Consider the following 20981-nt stretch of genomic DNA (forward strand, 5'->3'; position numbering starts at 1 on the left):
GGGCAGACCCCAGCTGGGGTCCCTGTGTCCACAGGACAGAGGGGAGACAGGGGAGTTTAATCCCCCTTCCTGCCTCCCCTTTGCGTGAGGTGTTACCCTGGCTCGTTTCTGGCCATGCCCCCCTCCGCCAGGACAAAGCTGACAAGGGCTGCGTCTCCCTTCCCCCTCCAGGCACACCAAGGCTGGGGGCCTTGCAAGCCGGGGTGGCAGTTTAAACCCCTCCCCAGTTATACTCAGCGGCCTGCCTCAGATGAACAGGTACCAAAATAACTCCGCTTTTTCTCTTTCCATCCTGGAAGTCATCTCTTGCTTAATTGTTCTGACTTTTCTTTCCTCCTCCTCCTCTTTCTCAGAGCAAAGTAGAAAGAGCAGGTAAGAGCAAGGAGATTCAACTGAATGCTCCATGTTGACAAGAACAAGGAGGCAAAAGATTTTAAGCGAAGTGGATGGGTGGTCACTTCTTTATGGACCTGTACATCATCCCTTTTGCCTTCTGACTTCCAAGAAGGTAAAGCCATAATATTACCTGTCTTTTTTATCCCTATGGGGAATACTGCAGGGGAGGTCTATCTAATGTAGGGTTATGGATATTAAAAGCCATACCAAATGATCATGTGTAGCATAGCACTCAGGAATCGGTATATTTTCATGAAACTACACTTATGTTTTTCATAAAGGTTATAAATGAGTTAATATACTCAACCCCCAACCAAACAGAACTAATGCATGCTGACAGTTCTTATCTCTTTCTTAATGATCTAATCTTCTAATGGAACTGTCTTCCCTAAGGCTGCCCGTCTGCTTTACAAAATTCTACTATAATTGCCATACTAAAATAAATATTTACAATCACAAAGAAGAAATTACATAGCAGATAATAAAGTACTGCTTTCAATTTCTAAATAAGAATGAATTGCTGGAAGTAATTCTACCATATTAATACTTATGAAACCCATATTATTATATAGCACAAAAAAGAGTATTCCTTTCTCAATGCCTAGCCAAGCTACTTTACCATAAAGAAGTAAAAGAGGTTAAAAAAAGCACGACTGCCAGCATTCAGATATTATGGAGATGTGTGCCCCAGATCTGTAAATGAATAACATTTTGCAAGAACAACAGCCCCATTAGAACATACAGTGCTTGGAGCCATAGTTTTAAGATTCCAATTCTCATATGTTGTATAATGCAATATAGCTATGTTAACAGGTTCAAAATGTATATTGCTACCTTTTGGTTTCTCTTCATGGGGTATTACAGCAAGGGGTTTGGTAAATGTCTTCTTATTCTGCATCATGGCCAAGATCATATTAACATTGAGAGAGGTGCAGGCTTCATCGGGAGGAATGCACTGTGGGTGGAAGTAACAGTGTGTGAGGTCAGGGATTCACTCAAAATAAAACACAGTATCAGCCAGAACAGCTGCACAGCTGTCTCATTATCAGAGTTGTTCACTCTTGTTTACTGAAGAGAAACAGGAGATTTGAATGTTATCAAAACCCCAAAACAATCTCTGTAATATTGGTAAAACGAAACATTCTCAACCGTGCTTCAAGATGTAAACTTCGCTTTAATACTACATTTTCTAAAACTCTATGGGAATTTACTACAGAATTTTAGTGACTATGATTGCTGTATTCTAGGATAACAAAGGCTGATGCTGATTGCCACTGAGGAAAGGGTTTTCAGAAAACTCTTCCCAGCTACCATCCATTGTAGCAGGTAACTTTCTGCACTCTTGGATCAACTTGGTTAGGCTTCCAATTGAGTGGATTTTCATGGACAGATATTTTATGGGTTTTATCCAAACAGGACAAAGTTTTACATGTACAAAAACAGAGCTGAGTTTTGCAAATCTGGTGGTCAATAACATAGCTCATTAATACAGATGCAGATTAATAATAATGATAATAATAATAATAAGAAAAACAACTGCTGCATTTTAGTGATTATGCACATAAGTCCCCAAAAAACTAAGGGGAAGTCAGAATTCCTAGAGTGCATATCTTTGCCAAAGAATGGATTTTGCTGGTTATAAAGCAACTGTTTTACAACTGTCTCTCACAATAACCAGACAGAAAACAGGAACTTTGTTTTGATGTATGAGAGTAGCCCAATATGGGGAATTTACTGTAAAAAACCCCCACCACCACCAACAAAAACCACAAAGATGAACAATACAAAAATGAAAAAAAAACAAACCTACAAAACCCCCAAAACAACCAAAATGTTAACATTCACTTATTTCCTTTCCAGGATCTCTTGAGGCAGGTCAGCCTTGCAATTCACATGTGGAAATTCAAAGACAATTGCAATATTATCTCAGGAGGTTCTGGAAAGTTAACATTAACATTAGCCAGGCTACTACTATATGATCTGAATACCAGAGATAAATCTAGACCCACACCCCTATGGCAGGCAGCTTCTATTTACCATATCTAACCATTTTATGACATTTTAAGTGAAAACATGTAAACATGTGATAAAGATTCATCACAGCTGTTAATGAAAGGGCTCTATAAACATTCTCAGGTCCACTAATAGCATGTAAAATACATTAATCTGAGTCTATACAATTTCTAATAGAAAAAATAATATCTGGAAGTGCTATGATCTGAATTTCCATTTATCGTGAAGAAAATATATTTATAGCCAAAAGTTCAAGCTGGTTAAGAAGCTACTGACCTTAGGCAGTCCTTGGGTATCTTTCTCTTTATTTGTACATAATGTCAGCTCGCAGTGAAGAAACAGTAGTGAAATATTAAATATTGGCTTAAACACAAAGCTAAACCTCTTTTTGTCTGTCTGCACTTGTGGTATAGGACGATTCACCTTCTGTTCATTGTAGAATTTAACAGATTCATCTTTAGGACAAATATTTTCTATGATGGTGTAGTCAGACATCCTATCCGGGTTTGAATATGGAGAAATAAAGCATGTTTGGATTGCAAAACCCAGGGCTCTATCAGCTTTAGTCACAGAAACCTGTGCAGAAAAAATAAATTATTAATAACTTAGGTAGGGCATCATTTTGTCAGCATCATGTAGTATTCACTTCTTGCATAATGATGTGGTTTTAGCATGCCAGCTCCAATTAGGAATACTTCCAAGTCTAAAGTCTCAGCAGGTACTGGGTAGCGTCTGGTTGATAAAGCAATAATGAGGAGGAATTTGTGGGTTCAAATACAGCTTATCCACTGTCTCGTATTGTGACCCTGGGCAAATGCCTTGAGGTCCTTTGATGTTATGCACCCAGCATGAAAACATCCAGGCAAAATTGGGATTATTTGATGGAATGAATGCTACATCTGAACTGAGTTTTTGGGGAAGTGAGGAGCATTAAACTTCCTCTCCCCATAAATATATGGGCAAAAGTACAAGACTATCTAAGGAATTACAAATTCTATCCTTCTGTATCCTTCACTTAAGGGAAAAAATAAAAACATACAGTGGAATGCAGAGGCAGAGTGAAGAGGTCATGGTTTGAAGTATGGGAGGAGCTTGTGGGTTGTGTGTGGGGGCAGTATAGTAACAAACCATGCAATTGTAACTTTTTTTCTGCAGTGGATCATTTCTATTCTTTTATGAGAAACAACACCCACTACCTCAGTGCACTGATGCTATGCAGACAAGCTGGAAGGCAGATAATGAATGCCACAAAGCAAATTGTAAAAAAAAAAAAAGTTATGATGGCAGATTTCCAAGGGAAGAGAAAGCAAATTAAGCATGTTATTCCTATAAACAGCACAAGTGTTGCACCTAATTATCTTCACAGCATGATCAAAATAGTCCCAAAAGCAATAACATCTTTATTATAAAAATTGGTTTCTGTATGTACCCAAACCAGATGCATTTTATGTATATCTAATAGAGAATCTATCACATTGTCCTATAGTCCACAGAGAAATCTCTGGATGTAGAAGTATGCATACTGAATGATGTAATTTGTCCCTGAAGTGATCAATAATTTAATTGGAGATGAAATGGTGAATTGAATCCCCCTAACCAAGAGAGGCAATCTATAACTACAAACTGGAAGTAGAGAGTGATAAGTACGTGTGGGGGAAATAAGAGGCACAGTGGAGGGAGAGGAAAGAGTCAATGGTATAAAACAATGAAGAAAAGGGACTTGTGGCAGGGATGACAAGTATACCATAATATCTCAAGGAATTCAAATTTCATCCAGTAATACATAGTTTTAAAAGAAAAGCAAAAGAGCAAGGATAGGCAAAAACACCACATAAGAGCAAGGCTGAATAAAATCTACACTGTGAAAGTACAAAATGATTCTACAGTTATGGTGAGATTAAAATGCTGGTAAGAAAAGCAAAGGCAGAGAATGAACAATGGCAAAGTTACTGCAGTAAAGAAAATGCTTCTTCTTCCAAGAACCAGAATCAGCAGAGGAGAGACAAGGGCAGGGTCCTTAGGGATTTTGGCCCAAGTAATTTATGAATTAAAGAGGTGGACAGAAACAAAAATACTTTTTTTTTTTTTTTTTGTGAGTGAGAGCAGAGGATGGGGGAATAGATGCCAGAGACTGATATAAATTTTCCACTGTGAAGAAAAGAGAATGAGAAAAATTCAGTTGGTGCCAGGACAGGTGATGAAGAAATTAGAGCATCTGTCTGAAGAAATAACTCCAGAACCAGACAAGTCCCAAGCCAGAGGGATTCATCCCAGAATACTGAAGGAAGGGATGGTCTTCGTCCAAGTGAAAAACTAATAACTTTTATTAAAATATTCTTAAGTCATTTTGATATATTTCAGCTTTGTTTAAATTTTATTAAATATAGTTTTCACCACCAGAATTGTCAAGTCTTTGGGGAAAAAAGTAATTTTTATAGGCATAAGATTAAAAGGTAACTCAACATTTACAGAAGCATGAATTGTCCATTAACTAAAAGTCCTGTCTGAGTACTGTTTAGCAAATACATTTGGAAACATCAATGGTAATTACCATTAGAAATACACAGTTCTGTGTAAGACATCTCTTTCTACAGTGGACCTTATTTTTGGAGGTTTCCTAACTACATACAAAGCTCTTGTCAGAATTTCTTATCATTGCCTGGTTGGTATCTTATTAAAAGTGCAAAGAAAATAAAAAGATCTTCAAAACCAATACAAAATCTAAATCTTGAATGATTTTTTTTAAAGGTAGCAGGTACAGCTTGACTTCTGTTCTAGATTTAAAAAAATGGAACAAGTAGTGACATGAAGGTTGGTTGGAGTTATAGCAACCCTGTTCACACATCTACATCCACCATGAACTTGGATTGGAATGATGGATTATTATTTGATATCTCCTTTGGATACAACTAAATTTCATTCATTCAGATTTGTTGTTTTTAAATTACAGAGATTAAGCCTCACAGGCTACATCTACACAAAATGTTTACTAATTGCCTAATTACTACTCCTACATTTACTAGTTGCCTAATTAGCTCTGCAGTAAGTGTCTTGGTGTCTACACATGCAGGATTATTAGGCTAGAGTAAACTAATAAACTCCACCACAGGTTAATACTTGTAAATACAAGTACTACCCTATGGCAGAGTATTTTACTCCACAGCAACACACATATAGAAGCTGACCCAGCTGCCTGAGGCATGAGTGTGCTTCAGCGTGAGGGCTACCTGCCAGCTAGCCCTGCACTGGAGCACCCTAATGCCCCAGCCAGCCCCTCTGCAGCACGCTGAACCAGGTCTGATCAGCCCTAGGCTGGCAGGCTGACCCTCCAGGCGGCTTGCCAGTCGGGGCTGCTCTGACATAGCTCAACATGCTGTGGTCCCAGGCACACATGTGAATGTGGCACACAGAAGCAATAAACTCTGGTGCAATATGCCAGCCCCATCAGTGTCTACACATGTGTGTAGAAATACCTACTCTAGCCTGGGTACTGGAAGCAATCTAGCAAGACTAGCACAGCTCTACTTGGGCTAATTTACCCTGTCCCTCAAGTGAGGGTATCTGCAACTAGACTGTGGATAGTACTCAAGCTAGTTCAGTCATGTGCACTATGGACATAACCTAGGAGTCAGTGAGGACTATTTAGAACCATGGTATGATGGGTTGCAGGATGAATCTTTGTCACTTTGTAGACCTAAAAAGTTCTAAACCACTGAGTCAAGCAGACAAGCTGTGTTGAAATGTCTCTTGCATCTTACTGTGTGGCCTCATGTAAATCTCCTAACCTCCCTGTTCCTCAATTCCCCATCCATGAAATGGAGATAATACTCACCACAATCATCATACTTATTCATGCTTACAGAGCTTTTTGAAAAATATGAAACTCTGCAACTGTAATCAAACCATCTGTGTAAAACTTCATGGTATAAAAGGGACAACACATGTAAATGGCACCTGATGCAAAGCCCACTGAAGTCAATGGAAACCACTGCATTCGGTTCACTGAGCTTTAAATTAGGTCCTGAGTTTTCTTGGGTACCAGTATTTCAAGCTGGCGTAGCAGGTGATGGCAGGATTGTATGAAAGATTCCAAAAAAGCCCAGACACCAAGTTACACTTTTTTGTCACATGGGAACACCTAACTTGGGACCCAGGAAGAGAAATATAAAACTATAACTTATTTTGCATGTATCTGTGTCTTTCAGATGAAGCTATTCCATGTTACCACATAAAATAAACTCACATGCTTCTAGTTTTGTTTGTTTTTATCAGTTTGGAATTATCCAACAAACATAGCTGCAGCAATTTCCATATACAGTAAAATCCCTGTTATCTGGCATTTGAGTAACCGGAACACTCTATTAACTGGAATTTCCGGCTGGCCGGCTATGGGCGGGGGGGGGGAAGAGGGGAGGAGGGGGAAGCTCACATGTAGCAGATACTGCTACCACCCACCACCCTGCACTGCAGCTGTTCCATGTGCGGCCGCTGCCACCCCCCGCCCTCTGCTCCATGTGCAGCCACCGCCGCCCCGCACCTCCCCTCTGTGTCCAGCTGAAAACTGCCAGCCTCAGGTAACCGGTATTTTTAGATACCAGGCACCCCCATTCCCCACTCATGCAGGATAACATGGATTTTACTGTACTACCCAGGCACTTCGTTTATCGAGAATTGATGCATGTTATGTTTTTTTAAGCTGCTGCAAGTTTTAGCACAGGTACTCTGTAATCACATTTCTGAGCAACCCTTTGACACCTACTGACATGTAGTACAAACTAACATTAATATTGGTCCAAAACCAAAGGCGCATGATTTTACCATGTAGTTCTTGGGCTGGGTCCTACCAGAGTCAACAGCATTTCAACCCATGGTGACTCCACAGCTCAGCACTGCTCAGTATGTTTGTGTACTTAAGATAGTTCCCGCAAAGGATCCATGTGCTAATTAGCCCCCACTCGTGACTGGAACTGGTTGTTTTTGTCACAAGTCCGGGGATGCTCCAAAATGTATATTCAGATGAAGCACAGGGCAACCTGGTCCAGTTTCATTAACCATATGCACCAGGCTGAGAGAAAAGCCAATAGAGGGATTCTGGGTGAACTCTATACAATGTCATGGTTCACCATGATGGTAAAAAGAGTTGGTGGTGGGGGGAACTGCACTTAATGGGCACTGCCATATGTCTTATTCAGATGGGCTACTGTAACTTACTCTTGTGGTAGGTTCCCATCAGCATGTTCGCCCAATGTGGGGCATGTGTTTTATAATCATGCTTAGTGTTGGCTGCATTAAATCAACTTCATAAATGGTTTCCATTGCTGAGCACATACAATGCCTTTGGCAGTAGTTTAACGACAGACAGTGTACTTAATGAGATTTTGTTGCATATGATTGAGGGGGCTCCTTTCCCAATGCCAATTGTGGGGAAAAAACCTTGTCTTATATTTGAGTAAATATGGTAAAAGGCCAGATTTAAGTACTATTCTGCATTATCTAACTAGAATAACAGAGTTTTCCTTGAGTGATCTGCCCATTTTGAAAGGATTCCTCAATCTGCAGCACAAAGCGTCATCCTCCTCATTATCCTATGGTTTACCTCTTCTGAAGTCACAGAACTTTACACCTGTGCGCTGTGTTTGAGGCAATTGCATAGTGCTGGTTTTCAGCTGGAAAGCACACATTTGGCTAAATTTACATGTCTATGTAGAACATTTCAGCTCATCCAAGTGCCTTGCACAGTTCATTACCTCAACGTAAATCTGTCCATTCTCAGCAACAGAGAAGAGTCCTTGGCAGGGAGCCAGGAAGAGATCTGTCTTATAAAGCTCCATGTTGAAGGTCACATTGGTGATACGCGGTTCAGAAGGCCAGAATACGGGAGGATTAAGAGAGGCTTTGCCACCCTCTGCCTGGTGCAGTGTGCAATTAAACTAAAACGAACAAAGCAATACAAATAAATCCCAGCAATTATACAATGAGAACAGTAGTTATGCAAGGGCAAGTTTGCCTCCTCTCCTACCCTATACAGCTCTTCAATAAGGTCAAACGAGATAGATGTGAGAGCAGAACTAGGGTCACAGTAAAATATTTCAAGATAACATAGAATAATAGGGTTGGAAGGGACCTCAGGAGGTGATCTAGTCAAACCCTTGATCAAAGCAGGATCATCCCCAACTAGATCATCCCAGCCAAGGCTCTGTCTAGCCGAGTCTTAAAAACCTCCAAGAACTCCACAACCACTCTGGGTAACCTGTTCCAGTGTTTTACTATCCCCCTAGTAAGTTTTTCCTAATATCTATCCCTCAACTTCCCTTGCTGCAACTTGAGACCATTGCTCCTTGTTCTGTCATCTGCCACCAGTGAGAACAGTTTAGCTCCATCCTCTTTGGAACCATGTTTCAGGTATTTGAAGGCTGCTATTAAATTCCCCCTCAGTCTTCTCTTCTCCAGACTAAATACAGTTACCTCAGCCTCTCCTCTGAAGTCATCTGCCCCAGACCTCTAACCATTTTCATTCTCCTCTGTAGTGGAGGGCCCCAAACTGGTCACAGTACTCCAGATGTGGCCTCACCAGTGTTGAATAGAGGGGAACAATCACTTCACTTGAATTCCTGGCAATGCTCCTACTAATGCAGCCCAGTATGCAGTTAGCCTCTCTCATAACACTCTTGGCTTATATTTAGTTTATTGTCAACTGTAACCCCCAAGTCCTTTTCTGAAGAGCTGCTGCTTAGCCAGTCAGTCCCTAGCCTGTACCAGTACATGGGATTGTTCCATCCTAAGTACAGGACTTTGAATTTGTCCTTATTGAGTTTCATGAGATCTCTTTTGGTCCACTCTTCCAATCTGTCTACGTCTTTTTGAATCCTGCCCCTCAGCATATCTACTATACCCCCCAGCTTGGTTTCATCCAAATTGTCTCATATTCAGCTTACTGTCCACTATAACCCCCAAATCCTTTTCTGCAGAGTTGCTGCTTAGCCAGTTGGTCCCCAGCCTGTTGGGAATATATTTATCTGTGAGTACAAAACAGAGTTGTATACCACAACTATTTCAGGCCTGCTTGGAAACATCAGCATCCCCTCATCAGCATCCCCTGGAAATCCATTATCACCCGATTCCATGTCGTCGTCATCAGACATCCAACCGCTGCCTTCAACTGGTGCTGACAGCTGAATAACAATCTGCGCAAAGGAAATGAGGAATGGTAACTAGAGGCAGTTCTACAAAGGTGAGTTATAGCTCTGTTCTAAAGAAATAAATAAACAATTAACCTGAGAACAACTTGAAGGTCAAAAATGGTACGCAGCTAAGGAGATGGGGAAAACATGTCACCCATGCAGCCCTGCACGAAGCATTTAAGGGATGCAAAATATACATGCAGAAGTTCAGTTTGTTTCCAGAAATCAAGACCAGCAGAGCCATAAAACTGCTCTGTATGCTTGAAATGCTGCCTGGTACAGGTTCCTAAATGAGCATACCAGCAGACCTGGTCTGCTTCTGGTTTTTCTATCTCCCATCCTGATAAAAGAAATGGCTCTCTAAACTTGACTAATATCGTTTCCAACATTCAGCGACTGACTCAGGGGAAAAACAAACAAAACTGGTGCCATCAGAATTTTCTCCTCTATAATCTCTGTCATTTGTATTTCACTTTAAGACACAGCCCAAAAAACCTGCTATCCCTTTCCCCATTCCTCCTTTGCTTTTCTCTGAACTCCTACTTGATCCCTCTTTTTGACTCTACTATCTTTTATCTCTGCATGCAAGATCCTTTTCTCCTCTCTGCTTTTCTTCTCTAACCTTCTCCATTCTGCTTTTGCATTCTTCATTTGCTTCCTCACTGCCCTTCTGATTCTCCACTCACAACTTCATCTTTTTCTTGTCTGTAGCACAGCTGCTAACACAGAACATTTACTTCTCAGCCTTTTGGGCATCCCTACATACTGCTCAATTGACCTTCAGGGAAAACACTTCCCATATCTCTAAGACACAATGCATAATTCCAGAGCTGCGCTCCAGATTTTAGTTCTTTTTAAACACTCAGATGGTGTTTCAATCAAGGCCTTTGGTATGAGCCCATCTCTAAATCAAGACCCAGACAGTCTTGCCAGTATAGAATGGTTTTAACCAGGTGAGGTCAGATCAGGTTGCCTTGGCTGTGTTTAGGTTGGACTACAAACTTTCCTTTGTTTGCCAAGCTTACAGCAATGTTGCTGAAAAGTCCAAAAAGAGAGAAAAATGTTAATTCTTTTTGATCTGGCCTGGCCAAAACTTATTTGAGTTCATATGCTGTAAATGCTGTACCAAGTCTACAAGAAGAATTCTAGAATCCAATCTATACAGTACATATCCTCAAAAGCAGGGTATATAGTCCCAAATGAAGTGCTGCAATAACATCACTATACTGCTTTCTGTACTTGAGCTTGTTCATGCAAACAAACTAGCTGTGTAAACAAACTGGGATTTTATATATGATAGTGTACAGATCAGGGTATCTTATCTTCCCTCTGCATGATAAATGTGAACCTTGTTTTCAAACTGGAATGGCCCTATGCTTAGGAGCGTAAAAAAACTGGGTCTTCAAGGGCACTCAAGTTGGGAAACTGGGTTCTATACTTAGATTTGAGATTTGTGAAGAACAGATATATCCCTCAGGCAAATAGAGGAACATGGAATATTAGCGTTAAGACATTTTGGAATGAGGTTAATCCACCTGGGAAAAGTTTTAAATTAAATTGCCACAACAGCCTATAATATTTCCTTTCTTTCATCAGAGAAAAATATATACAAAAGTATATTTGAGGGCCTGATTGTTAAAGCCTACCAGCTTTTCATTGCGAGAGACTTGGAGTCAAGTATTATGGTAATGAACACTGGTGAAGTATATACTTGTGGACATTTGTTCAGTTATGAATTGACATCATACAATCCACCACCATCAGCAGTCTGCTCAGAAAAAATCCTGTACAAGCTGAACAGGCAAATGCAAGAGAAAAGCCTGCACAAATAATGCCATTTTCAGGAGTACTTTTATTTATAAAAGAAAAAAACCCAAGATAACTCAAAAGAATTTAAATAGTATGTTAATTTGTACTATCTTTTGCAATCATAAACCTGCTGTACTGGCTTATGACTAAATAGAGCCAATAAGTGAGGGTGGGGCAGAGCAGTCTCAGGGAACTCAAAGAAGCACTGTCTCTCTCTCCAACCAGCATGATGCAAGAAGAAGAGTGTAATGAATTTCAAAGTGGTGTGATCTGGCCTCCTGTGGGCTGCTATGGAAGCAAGGAGCATAATGCCATCTCCTCCCATTTTCTTTGGGATGTTTTAGTCTGCATAAGCACACTAAAGAAGTAGCCCTTATACTACTCTGAAGTCAGGGACTGCAACTGCGACCAGCTCTGGCCCTGTCTCAGGCATGAGACAAAGGAGAGGAGCCTCATATTACCCATGCTATAGGTTGATTGCAATCTAGTCCATATAGCTGTATTTGTGTCATTACAAAATTTAGCGGAGAAAAAAAAAAACACTCCTCCTTGTATGATACTCACAGAGTTTAAATAAACAATGTTATCCAAGGGATAGACTATCTGCCGTGTCCCACAGCTATGCAGTGCTGATTCCAAAATGAAATGGGTACCATTCATCTTAGCTTTACAGGAAGGATCCAGAAGTGAAAGCTCTGTCTCCATGTAGCCATTTGCCTAAAGAAGGACATTATTATGTATGTGTCTAGAACCTCAGTGGAAAAGGAATTGTTTTACATCCATAACTGCAGGTTAGAGTCTCACTTTAAGTAGCTTAGTACATTTTTTATGATTATTGATAACAGAAGAAAAGTTTACTGCAGTGGTGCCCTGTAAAATTCAATGTCAAAACACTATTCCCCACAATGGCTTGGTTGGGTCAGCAGAGAGAGTGTAGGAGCAGGGCAGTTAAAGTGTCATTACAGCTCCCGAATTACAAGTTCAAAGCTTACTCCAGATTCATGCTAAAAGCTGCCCCCAATCACCCCAACTGTAACTGGGTACCTGGCTGTTTAGGCTGCGGAGAGGGGTTAAAAGCAGCCAGATATGGCAGTTGCCACATCATTCCTTTGTTGCTGCCTTAACCACACAGTCTCCTTTGGCCATTAGACTGAGGCAGATCTTTGATCTTGATCATCAGTGAAGGAAGCAAACATAACATTGAATGAATGCAGCAGGTAGTGATATATTTCAATCTAGTCAGAATCTTATTAGGACCATCTTATATGGAATTGTGCCATTTGACCAAATTCAAAACGCCTTATTCTTCATGAGAACTGCATTCACAAGGCAGATTATTCCTGCCCAGGACATGAGTAACCAGTGTGTAGTTGGTGAGTGGTAGGAAATGGCAGGGATGGAGCCAGAGGAAGCATGGCAGCATCACCACAGTCCCCTTTGGCTGTGCCATACATCAGCTCTCAGCACAGGTTCTGGCTGGAAGCCTTCATTTCAGAGCCCAGTGGAGGTAGAGTGCTGCCACCACCACTTGTCCCCTCCTTTTCCTTGCTGCTGAATTTAGTGTGGAGGGGGAGGAAGGGGAAGGGCAAACAGCAACAGCATTCACTCTTTGGGCTATGTAGCCATGTAAAAGCAGAAGCTCCGGCCAGAGTCTGTGCTGATCAGTGAGTAAGCTCAGAGCTTACTGCTCAGGTGAAGCTCCATCAGGGACCTGCACTGACCAAGCAGTGAGCTGACAGATCACTTCACATGTACAGCACAACCAAAGCTGGTGGGATACACCCTCCTGGCCCCATTCCTGGATCTGCTACTGGGGATTTTATATATCACAGTGAATTTCTATCATAGGCCTGGTCTCTATTCTTATGCCTCTCCCAAATGTCTTTTTCCACTGTCCCAGTCACAGGGAGCTAGAGCCATTTCTCTATAAGCTCTGGGATAGGGGAGGGTTTAGAATGGTGTCAAAGAACTTTGCCTTGTGGCTTCCCGTCTAAGTTATGGGACTTTTGACCTGTGGCTCTGGGTATAGTCAGGTCAGGTTTGGCCTTCTCTAAAGTCTCTCTGAGTGTTCATTTTATAATTGAAGCATATGTGAAATAGTGTATCACAAATCTCAGATTATGAGATCATACTAACCTGCAGAGACTCCTTTTCTACAACTACAGTCATCATTTTGTCATCACATTTCACCGACAGGGCTACATTGATGCTTCCCTGTACTTCTTCAGGTTCTTTGGCTTTTTGAAACAGTTGCTCAAAGTCATGTTTTAGTATTGCATCCATTGCATCCCTTGCTGGGGAGATGCCTTCTTCCACCTTGTCATATCTTCCTTTGTTAATGTGAAAGGGAAAACCAAGGCCATCGTTAAATAAAGGGTTGTTTGGAGCTGGCAGAGGTTTAGTATCTAGGAGTTCTGTTGGCTCTGGGGAAAGAAAATGGCCTTCTCCATCATTCATCTCTTCTATAAACAGACAGGAATAAATCAATTTATTAGATCCTTTTCCTCAAGGTATTCAGCATTTAAGTATTTCTCATTTAAGTAGGCAGAATAATTCATACAAGCATTATCCAGAAATTAAAAACCTTCCAGACATCAAAAGCAGCATCCATAGCCATACTTATTCTGTTCTAGTTTGGTGCTCCCAGATACTGAGGCATACTGAGATATTCCATACATACTACTTCCCATATTGCAGAGTTTATTAGTGAATGCCCAGTGCCACACTATGCCAGCTACACTACTTCCAGTTCAGTAGGAAGAGTGCATACATGTCTCAGTATAGCACTCTTTAGTGTGGTACTGGGAAGTATAAGCATGCCCTTAGTATTTTTGAGATAACTAGCAATGATTTTTGCCTTGAAAGTGCAGTAGTTATAATGGGCTTAATTCTGGAAGTTGTCTGTCTGGCATACTTCCTGCTGGAATTCTGTCTCAGTAAGGACAGAGAACATAATTTAAGGAGTAAATTAATTACAGTAAAAGCTGCATTATCCAGCACTTTACCACCCGGAATGCTCTATTAACCAGCATCTGTCCCACCATGGCAATTCTGGTTTCGCCGCCGTGAGCTGAGTCCCACTTCTTCCTCATGGATCACAGCCCAGGGCAAAGCAGCCTGTGCAGGGCAGGGCTCCCCTCCACATCCCCCAGCACACTGATGCCAGGGAGTGAAAGCCCTTGCACACCGGATGTGGCAGGAGGGGTGGTGGCCTGAGTAGGCAAAGACACCTCCAACCTGCCAGGCTGGAGATAAGTACAACTCTTAGATAACTGGCATATTTGATTAACAGGCACCTCCATTCCCCATGGATTCTGGATAACAGAGCTTTTACTGTATATGCAAAAAGCAATAGGAAGTTAAAAGGAAAAACTGAAACCAGTCAATACAATATTAGATATGCCAGCAACACATCTGTCAAAACTCCTGAATAAATTCAACCCCTGAAGTGAAATTTTGCCTGCAATCATACATTCATTTAAATCTACTGGTGTTCAGACAGGTACTGGCACCCATCTTGTTTCACATAAGTGGGCAAATTAGAGTAATGTTTAGCCCCTGGGCCTCCATTACTGTTCAGGAAAGAAGTTTCAACGTCTGGCCACAGGAAAATAATAACCTGGATGTTATATGAATACTGTGTATATATGAATACAGAAATAGGCTTTGTCATTATACAAAACAGTATTCTCAGTGGACCACACTCAGATCCAGTATAAGTGGATATAAATCTGTTGACTTCAGTGAAGTTGGATGCACTCACAGTAGCAATAACTTTGGCCACTAAGTTTTTATTCCAAAATTAAAAGTTCTATTTATTGTTTTTGTTCACTTTTCTAATGAACTGTTTGTATGTGAACCATGTATGTATTCATTTAAGTGGCTTGCACTTTTTAAAGACAAAACAAGATTTGTTAACCAAGATGATGTTCAGTCATTGGAGGTCCCTAATTGTGGTTAATTGTAGTGACTTCAGATTATATTAAAATGCAGCCCCTTAATTCTGACAGTGTGTGAGGAAATAACATTTTCCTGGAATTTTATCCTAGAAATATCATAAAAGTCTTTTTCTCTTGTCAGATTTTGCTTAATGGAAGATGTCAGCCCCACTGAAAATTTGAACCCGAGGGTAATCCTGTCCCATTAAATGAAATCTTTGACTCATGATGCTCTGTCAAAATGCCTTGTACCCAGAGTATGGTATAATTTGGTATACAATAGAAATCCATCTTTAGACTTACCAGTGTCTTCAAGTCGTAGATGGAATCTGTTAGCCACAGGGGCTTTTGTATAGGAGATAACTGGGCTATAGCCACGGTCATGAGCCCACTTAATCAAACTCTCATGAGATGAGGGAATATCAGGTATTACTAATTTACTCATAGTCATGGATCGCTCAGAATCTTTTCCAAAGCCAATGCTATTAGGTGCCTGCATATAAAGGAGAAATGAATGGTTTACAATCTGACAGTTGAGGCATTTGTCAGTCATAGAACGCTGCCTTTAAAGTGCACAAGTTCTACCTATTGTGTTTGATTTGTCAATGTCTTTTACCCTGTCCTAATAAAGGTATGCTGAGTCAAAGACACAAATACTTATCTTCAATAGAGCCTTATAATTTTCAGAACCTTGAGTTGAACTTTGGTTCAATTCAGCTGAGCTGAGATGAAGCATATCATTTCAGTGACGCACAAAAAAGTTTACAATGGTACCATTAGGCCTTCCTCCTGCACAGTATGGTAACACTGAACAAGAAAATCCTGAGGCAACCTCAGTTCCTATTCTGAAGTCCATGAGAGTTGGTAGCATTCAGTACCTCAGTGGAAGGCTCCTCTGAAGTGCTGAGTGCCTCCTGCAAAGTACTGAGCAGCATCCTCACATGCCACTGTAACAACATTTTGAAGTCAGTGGAAAGTAAAGGCACTCAGCACCCTGCTGGAATGAGGTAAGAAATTATATACATGTTAACATATGTAAATTCCAGGCACATGTTAATATTGTGGGTTTCATGAAACAAGGGTGTGCAATACAGATAAGGCAAGCAGCCAATTATCTTTCCATTTACTGTAACTAATTATACTAAAATTTAAAATCTCTTATCCAAATCCACAACTCAATAGGATAAAACAATCATCCCTAGCTTTGAGAGGGTCACTTATAAAAATAATTGCCAATATTACACTTTTCATTCATTTTAAGTATTTGTCATCCTGAGTTTAAACATGTAAGTATGCAAAGTTAAATGCTGTAACAATTACATTAACAACCACAGAGTAAGAGGAATGTAATAATAATTTCCAGTAAAGATTACAATGCATCATTTTTCAACAACTGCTACATTGTGGCTGTATTGTATTTTCTACATGCTGATGATAACATTTTCATGCTACACACAAAACACTTTCGTTTCCATGCCTGATTATTTTCTCCATCATATATGTTGCATTTTTGCCCAAATCCCCATTTGTTTCCTATTTTGTTTGCCCTCTGTGACCAAATCTTAATCCTTTCCCACTGTAGAACTTTAAGAGATTTACAGTGATGATCTTTTTTTGTCAGCCAGCTGTAGGATTAGTTATATGAACTTCTGCTGCAGATCAAAGTTTAAAGAAATATATTTTCTCTTAACATCATAAATAGAGTTTTGGGATAAGGAGGTAGGTATACAGAAAAGATTTGAAGTATCTGTCTCATAAGCGTTTAGAGTACAATATGACATTCTCTATAAATTCAGAGAAGTTAATGGGAATTGTAGGTGTTCAAAAATTGCAGTTTAAAGGCTATAAGTTTAAAGAGCCTACTCTAAAGTGCAAAATATAATTAGAAACAAGATTTCCATCAATTCATGTCATGGCTAATGTGGTGAAATGCATCAAATAGGATGAGTAAAAACAAAAAATGGAAGCAAGGAGCATCAGTTTTAGTATCTCTTGTTATTGCTTTGATTCAATTAATCTTTTACTCCTCAGCAGATGCATGGTTTATTACATGTTACAAATAAACATAGTTCTGGAAAACGGAATTACCATGCTCCCCCAAATTTGCCAGATATCCCTTTCTGCCCTCACTTTCTGTTAAATATTACTATCGTCTCTGCTGGCACCTGACCAGTTTAATGATTTGTTTACACCTCTTCACTGCACACCCAGGCTCTTTAGGACTAAGCACAGTAACCAAAGTTTGTTGGTTGGATAATACTTCATTTGTGCTATGCCAGCAACCTGAGGTTCGTCAGCCATGGTATATATATTAAAGTTAGAAATTCATTTATGTATTTGCCAGTTGCGAAGATGAAACAGTAGTTTTCTATCACATGTTTCAAACTGTTGCCCCCTTTTCTATTTGGCAGATACTCCAAAACCAATACACAACAAACAAGGCCTTTTAAATGGTCTGAAATGGAGAGAGACCAGGACTGCAACCACTTACTGTTCTGACCCAGAGACAGCCCAGTAGTATCTCTCCTACCTTTTAATTTCTTTGGGATTTTTCCACTCCAAATATTCCACTGATCCCCACCTGCACTTACCTCCCTTGAAATGAATGGGAGATGATACATTTTGGTGATACATTCCTCACCCACAGTAAATGGGATTACATGTCAAAATGCAGCATGTCTGGGCACTGTGGCTTGAATGACAGGCATTCCATTGTGCTCAAGCACGTAGGGCGCTGACAGATGTGTAGCTCCCAGGTGTAACTCACGATGCTTCACAGAAAGCACCATGACTTGCACCAACCTTCCTGACCCAACAGATGTTCACTGTTAGGTCAGAAGGGTGGGGGATTTAGCTCCAATTTGGAGCTGATCCAGCTGAGGAGCTGCAGACATGCAGCTTCTTTCTAGTCCTGCCCTGTCCCTCCCAGTTACGGGGCTATCTGCATGATGGGAGTAGGGGCAAAGGCAGGAGAGGGAGCTTGGGCTGGGCTTTGCTGGGCTCCAATCCACCCAACCCTCCTCCAACGCAGGCTGGGCAAAGTTTTGAGTTCCCTTCTCACCCTTCACCTCACCTCCTATCGTGCAGACAGCGCTGGGGGCGGGATAAGGCCCAGCCACCCGATCAGACACAAGTTAATGAAGGTGCTCTGCTCCTTCATTTAAAGTGCTCTGCTCTGCAGCCGTGCTCTTCTGTTAGGGTATGGGTATATGGCACTTTCAAGGGGCCGATTGATTGCATGACAAATATAATTTCTTTCTGCACCCCTAATGCTGTAAAAAGATATCAGATTTAGTTCTGATGTGCACAAAACAGTGCCCACTTACATCAGGGCTGAGTTTGGCCAGGATTCACTGTTAACTGTAATTCCTTTTTCCATACCAAGTGCATTACTGGGTTCTAGACCAGTCCTTTATTAAAAATAAATAAATACATTGAATGAACACAGCAAGCTAGGCATGGACCAGCTCTTTTCCAGCTCTAGTTTCTAGGACTACAGGAACCAGGACCTTAAATTATCTTGCATCCCTGGTTTTCAGACAGCTTAGTATTCACCTTTCACTCTGAGTTTGCCAATCTCTTCCCCCGGGACAACTGTTACTTATGCTGAGGGCAAGACATTAGGAAAATTGAAAAGTACGGAACTGGTTCAGCTAATAAAAAAGAACACCATGAAACATTACCTAATTGTTTACTAACATTTTTATGCATTTTCTAAAATTGGGCTTGGAAAGGACTTCAGCTGCATTGAGAAATAAACAGTTTGATTCTTAGATGAGCACTGTAATTTGCAGTCTTTTTGAATGAGAAGGGGGCATACAATTTTTCACTGCTTTATTGTGAAAGATGAAGCACATATTCAGAAAGGGAAACATCCATCTAAATGCAGGTGGGAGAAAGATTTGCTCAAAAATTCTATCCTGAATATAAGATTTTGACTTAACATTTGAAAGTATAAAATTGTTTTCTCTTTTGGTTATTCTGAAAGAAAAAAATTACACTGTACTTTCCACTACAGAAAGAAATAACTCAATCTCTCTTTGTTTATTATTTCATTGAATGATAATAAGTTTAATAGTCATGCACTTTGCTCTTAGATTTCATAGACATTAGGCCTGGAAGGGACCTTGAAAGATCGAGTCCAGCTCCCTGCCCAAGGGGCAGGAAGTCAGCTGGGGTCATAGGATCCCAGCAAAATAAGCATCCAAACTTCTCTTGAAGGCATTCAATGTAGGTGCATGAACCACCTCCGGTGGCAGGCTATTCCAGACCTTGGGGGCTTGGATAGTGAAGAAATTCTTCCTTATGTCCAGCCTGAAACAGTCTTGCTGAAGTTTATAACCGTTCGACCTTGTCATTGCTTGGGGTGCTCTGGTGAAAAATCATCCCCCCAGATCCTGGTGAACACCCTTGATAAACGTATAGGTGGCCATCAGATCACCCCTGAGCCTGCGCTTTTCCAGGCTGAAGAGTCCCATAGCTCTCAGCCTGTCATCATAAGGTCTGTTTTCCTGACCTCTGATCATGCGCGTGGCTCGTCTCTGGACTCTCTCAAGCTTCTCCACATCCTTTTTGAATTGAAGAGCCCAAAACTGGATGCAGTACTCCAGCTGCGGCCTCACCAAGGCCGAGTACAAGGGGAGAATGACGTCCTGGGATTTGCTTGAGAAGCATCTATGGATGCAAGCCAGTGTTTTGCTTGCTTTACTGGCCACAGCATCACACTGAAGGCTCATATTCATCTTGTGGTCAATCATGACCCCCAAGTCCCTTTCATCCATAGTGCTAACCAGCGTAGCACTGCCAAGCTTATAAGGATGGTACAGGTTTTTCCTCCCAAGGTGGAGAACCTTGCATTTTTCAGTGTTAAACACCATAAGGTTCTCATCCACCCATTTCTTGAGCCTGTCAAGATCAGCCTGGATCGCCCTCCTGTCCTCAGGTGTGGATGCTTTACCTCAGAGTTTGGTATCATCAGCGAACTTGGCCAGTCCGCTTCTGACTCCAATGTCCACATCATTAATGAAGATGTTGAACAAAACAGATCCAAAGACAGAGCCTTGGGGGACCCCACTGGTCACAGGGCACCACGATGATTGACTTTCGTCAACCACCACCCTCTAGGTCCAACCACGGAGCCAATTCCCCAACCACCACTATCTGGGTCCGACCACGGAGCCAATTCCCCAGCCAGTGGATCGTGGTGGACCCGAGGCCGCAGTTGGCCAGTTTTGCCAAGAGGTGATCATGGGATACCAGATCGAAGGCTTTTTTGAAGTCAAGATATATGACATCAATCTCCTCTCCCTTGTTCAGGTGATAGGTCACCCTGTCGTAGAAGGAGATAAGATTGGTCAAGCAAGAGCTACCCATAACAAACCCATGCTGGCTATCCCTCAGGAAGTTGCCGTTGGCCAGTCTGTTGAGAATGGCCTCATTAATAATCTTTTCTAAGACCTTTCCCAAGATAGAGGTCAGGCTGATGGGCCTGTAGTTTGCCGGATCCACTTTCCTCCCTTTCTTGAAGATAGGCAACACATTGGCTCTTAACACCCAATAAATATTTTAGACATTGTACTGTCCTTCAGGATTTCATATCCCAGCAAGTTTATAAGCCTGAAATATCAATGAATTTCAGGTAGCT

General features: G+C 41.1%; 1 protein-coding gene across 20 annotated transcripts in view; it reads right to left on the reverse strand.

Annotated features, from left to right (window-relative positions):
- The window catches only part of TGFBR3 (transforming growth factor beta receptor 3), a 185677-nt gene that overhangs the window by 21898 nt on the left and 142798 nt on the right, over positions 1 to 20981 (reverse strand). For 19 of the 20 annotated variants that reach the window (XR_003093613.1, XR_003093612.1, XR_003093610.1 and 16 more), the window contains exons 9-15: positions 15641 to 15830; positions 13536 to 13861; positions 11964 to 12116; positions 9453 to 9593; positions 8157 to 8339; positions 2686 to 2985; positions 1231 to 1351 (exon numbers count right to left, since the gene is read on the reverse strand). Coding sequence is in view for 6 of the 20 variants with exons in the window: in XM_014519087.2 (XP_014374573.1) it covers positions 1231 to 1351; positions 2686 to 2985; positions 8157 to 8339; positions 9453 to 9593; positions 11964 to 12116; positions 13536 to 13861; positions 15641 to 15830 (1414 nt within the window). In the remaining 14 variants the exon portion in view is untranslated. The remainder of the gene's footprint in view (positions 1 to 1230; positions 1352 to 2685; positions 2986 to 8156; positions 8340 to 9452; positions 9594 to 11963; positions 12117 to 13535; positions 13862 to 15640; positions 15831 to 20981) is intronic. The other variant, XM_006021813.3, reaches the window with a different exon arrangement.

The sequence above is a fragment of the Alligator sinensis genome, unplaced genomic scaffold, assembly GCF_000455745.1.
Source record: "Alligator sinensis unplaced genomic scaffold, ASM45574v1 scaffold199_1, whole genome shotgun sequence".
In the NCBI taxonomy this organism is placed as follows: domain Eukaryota; kingdom Metazoa; phylum Chordata; order Crocodylia; family Alligatoridae; genus Alligator; species Alligator sinensis.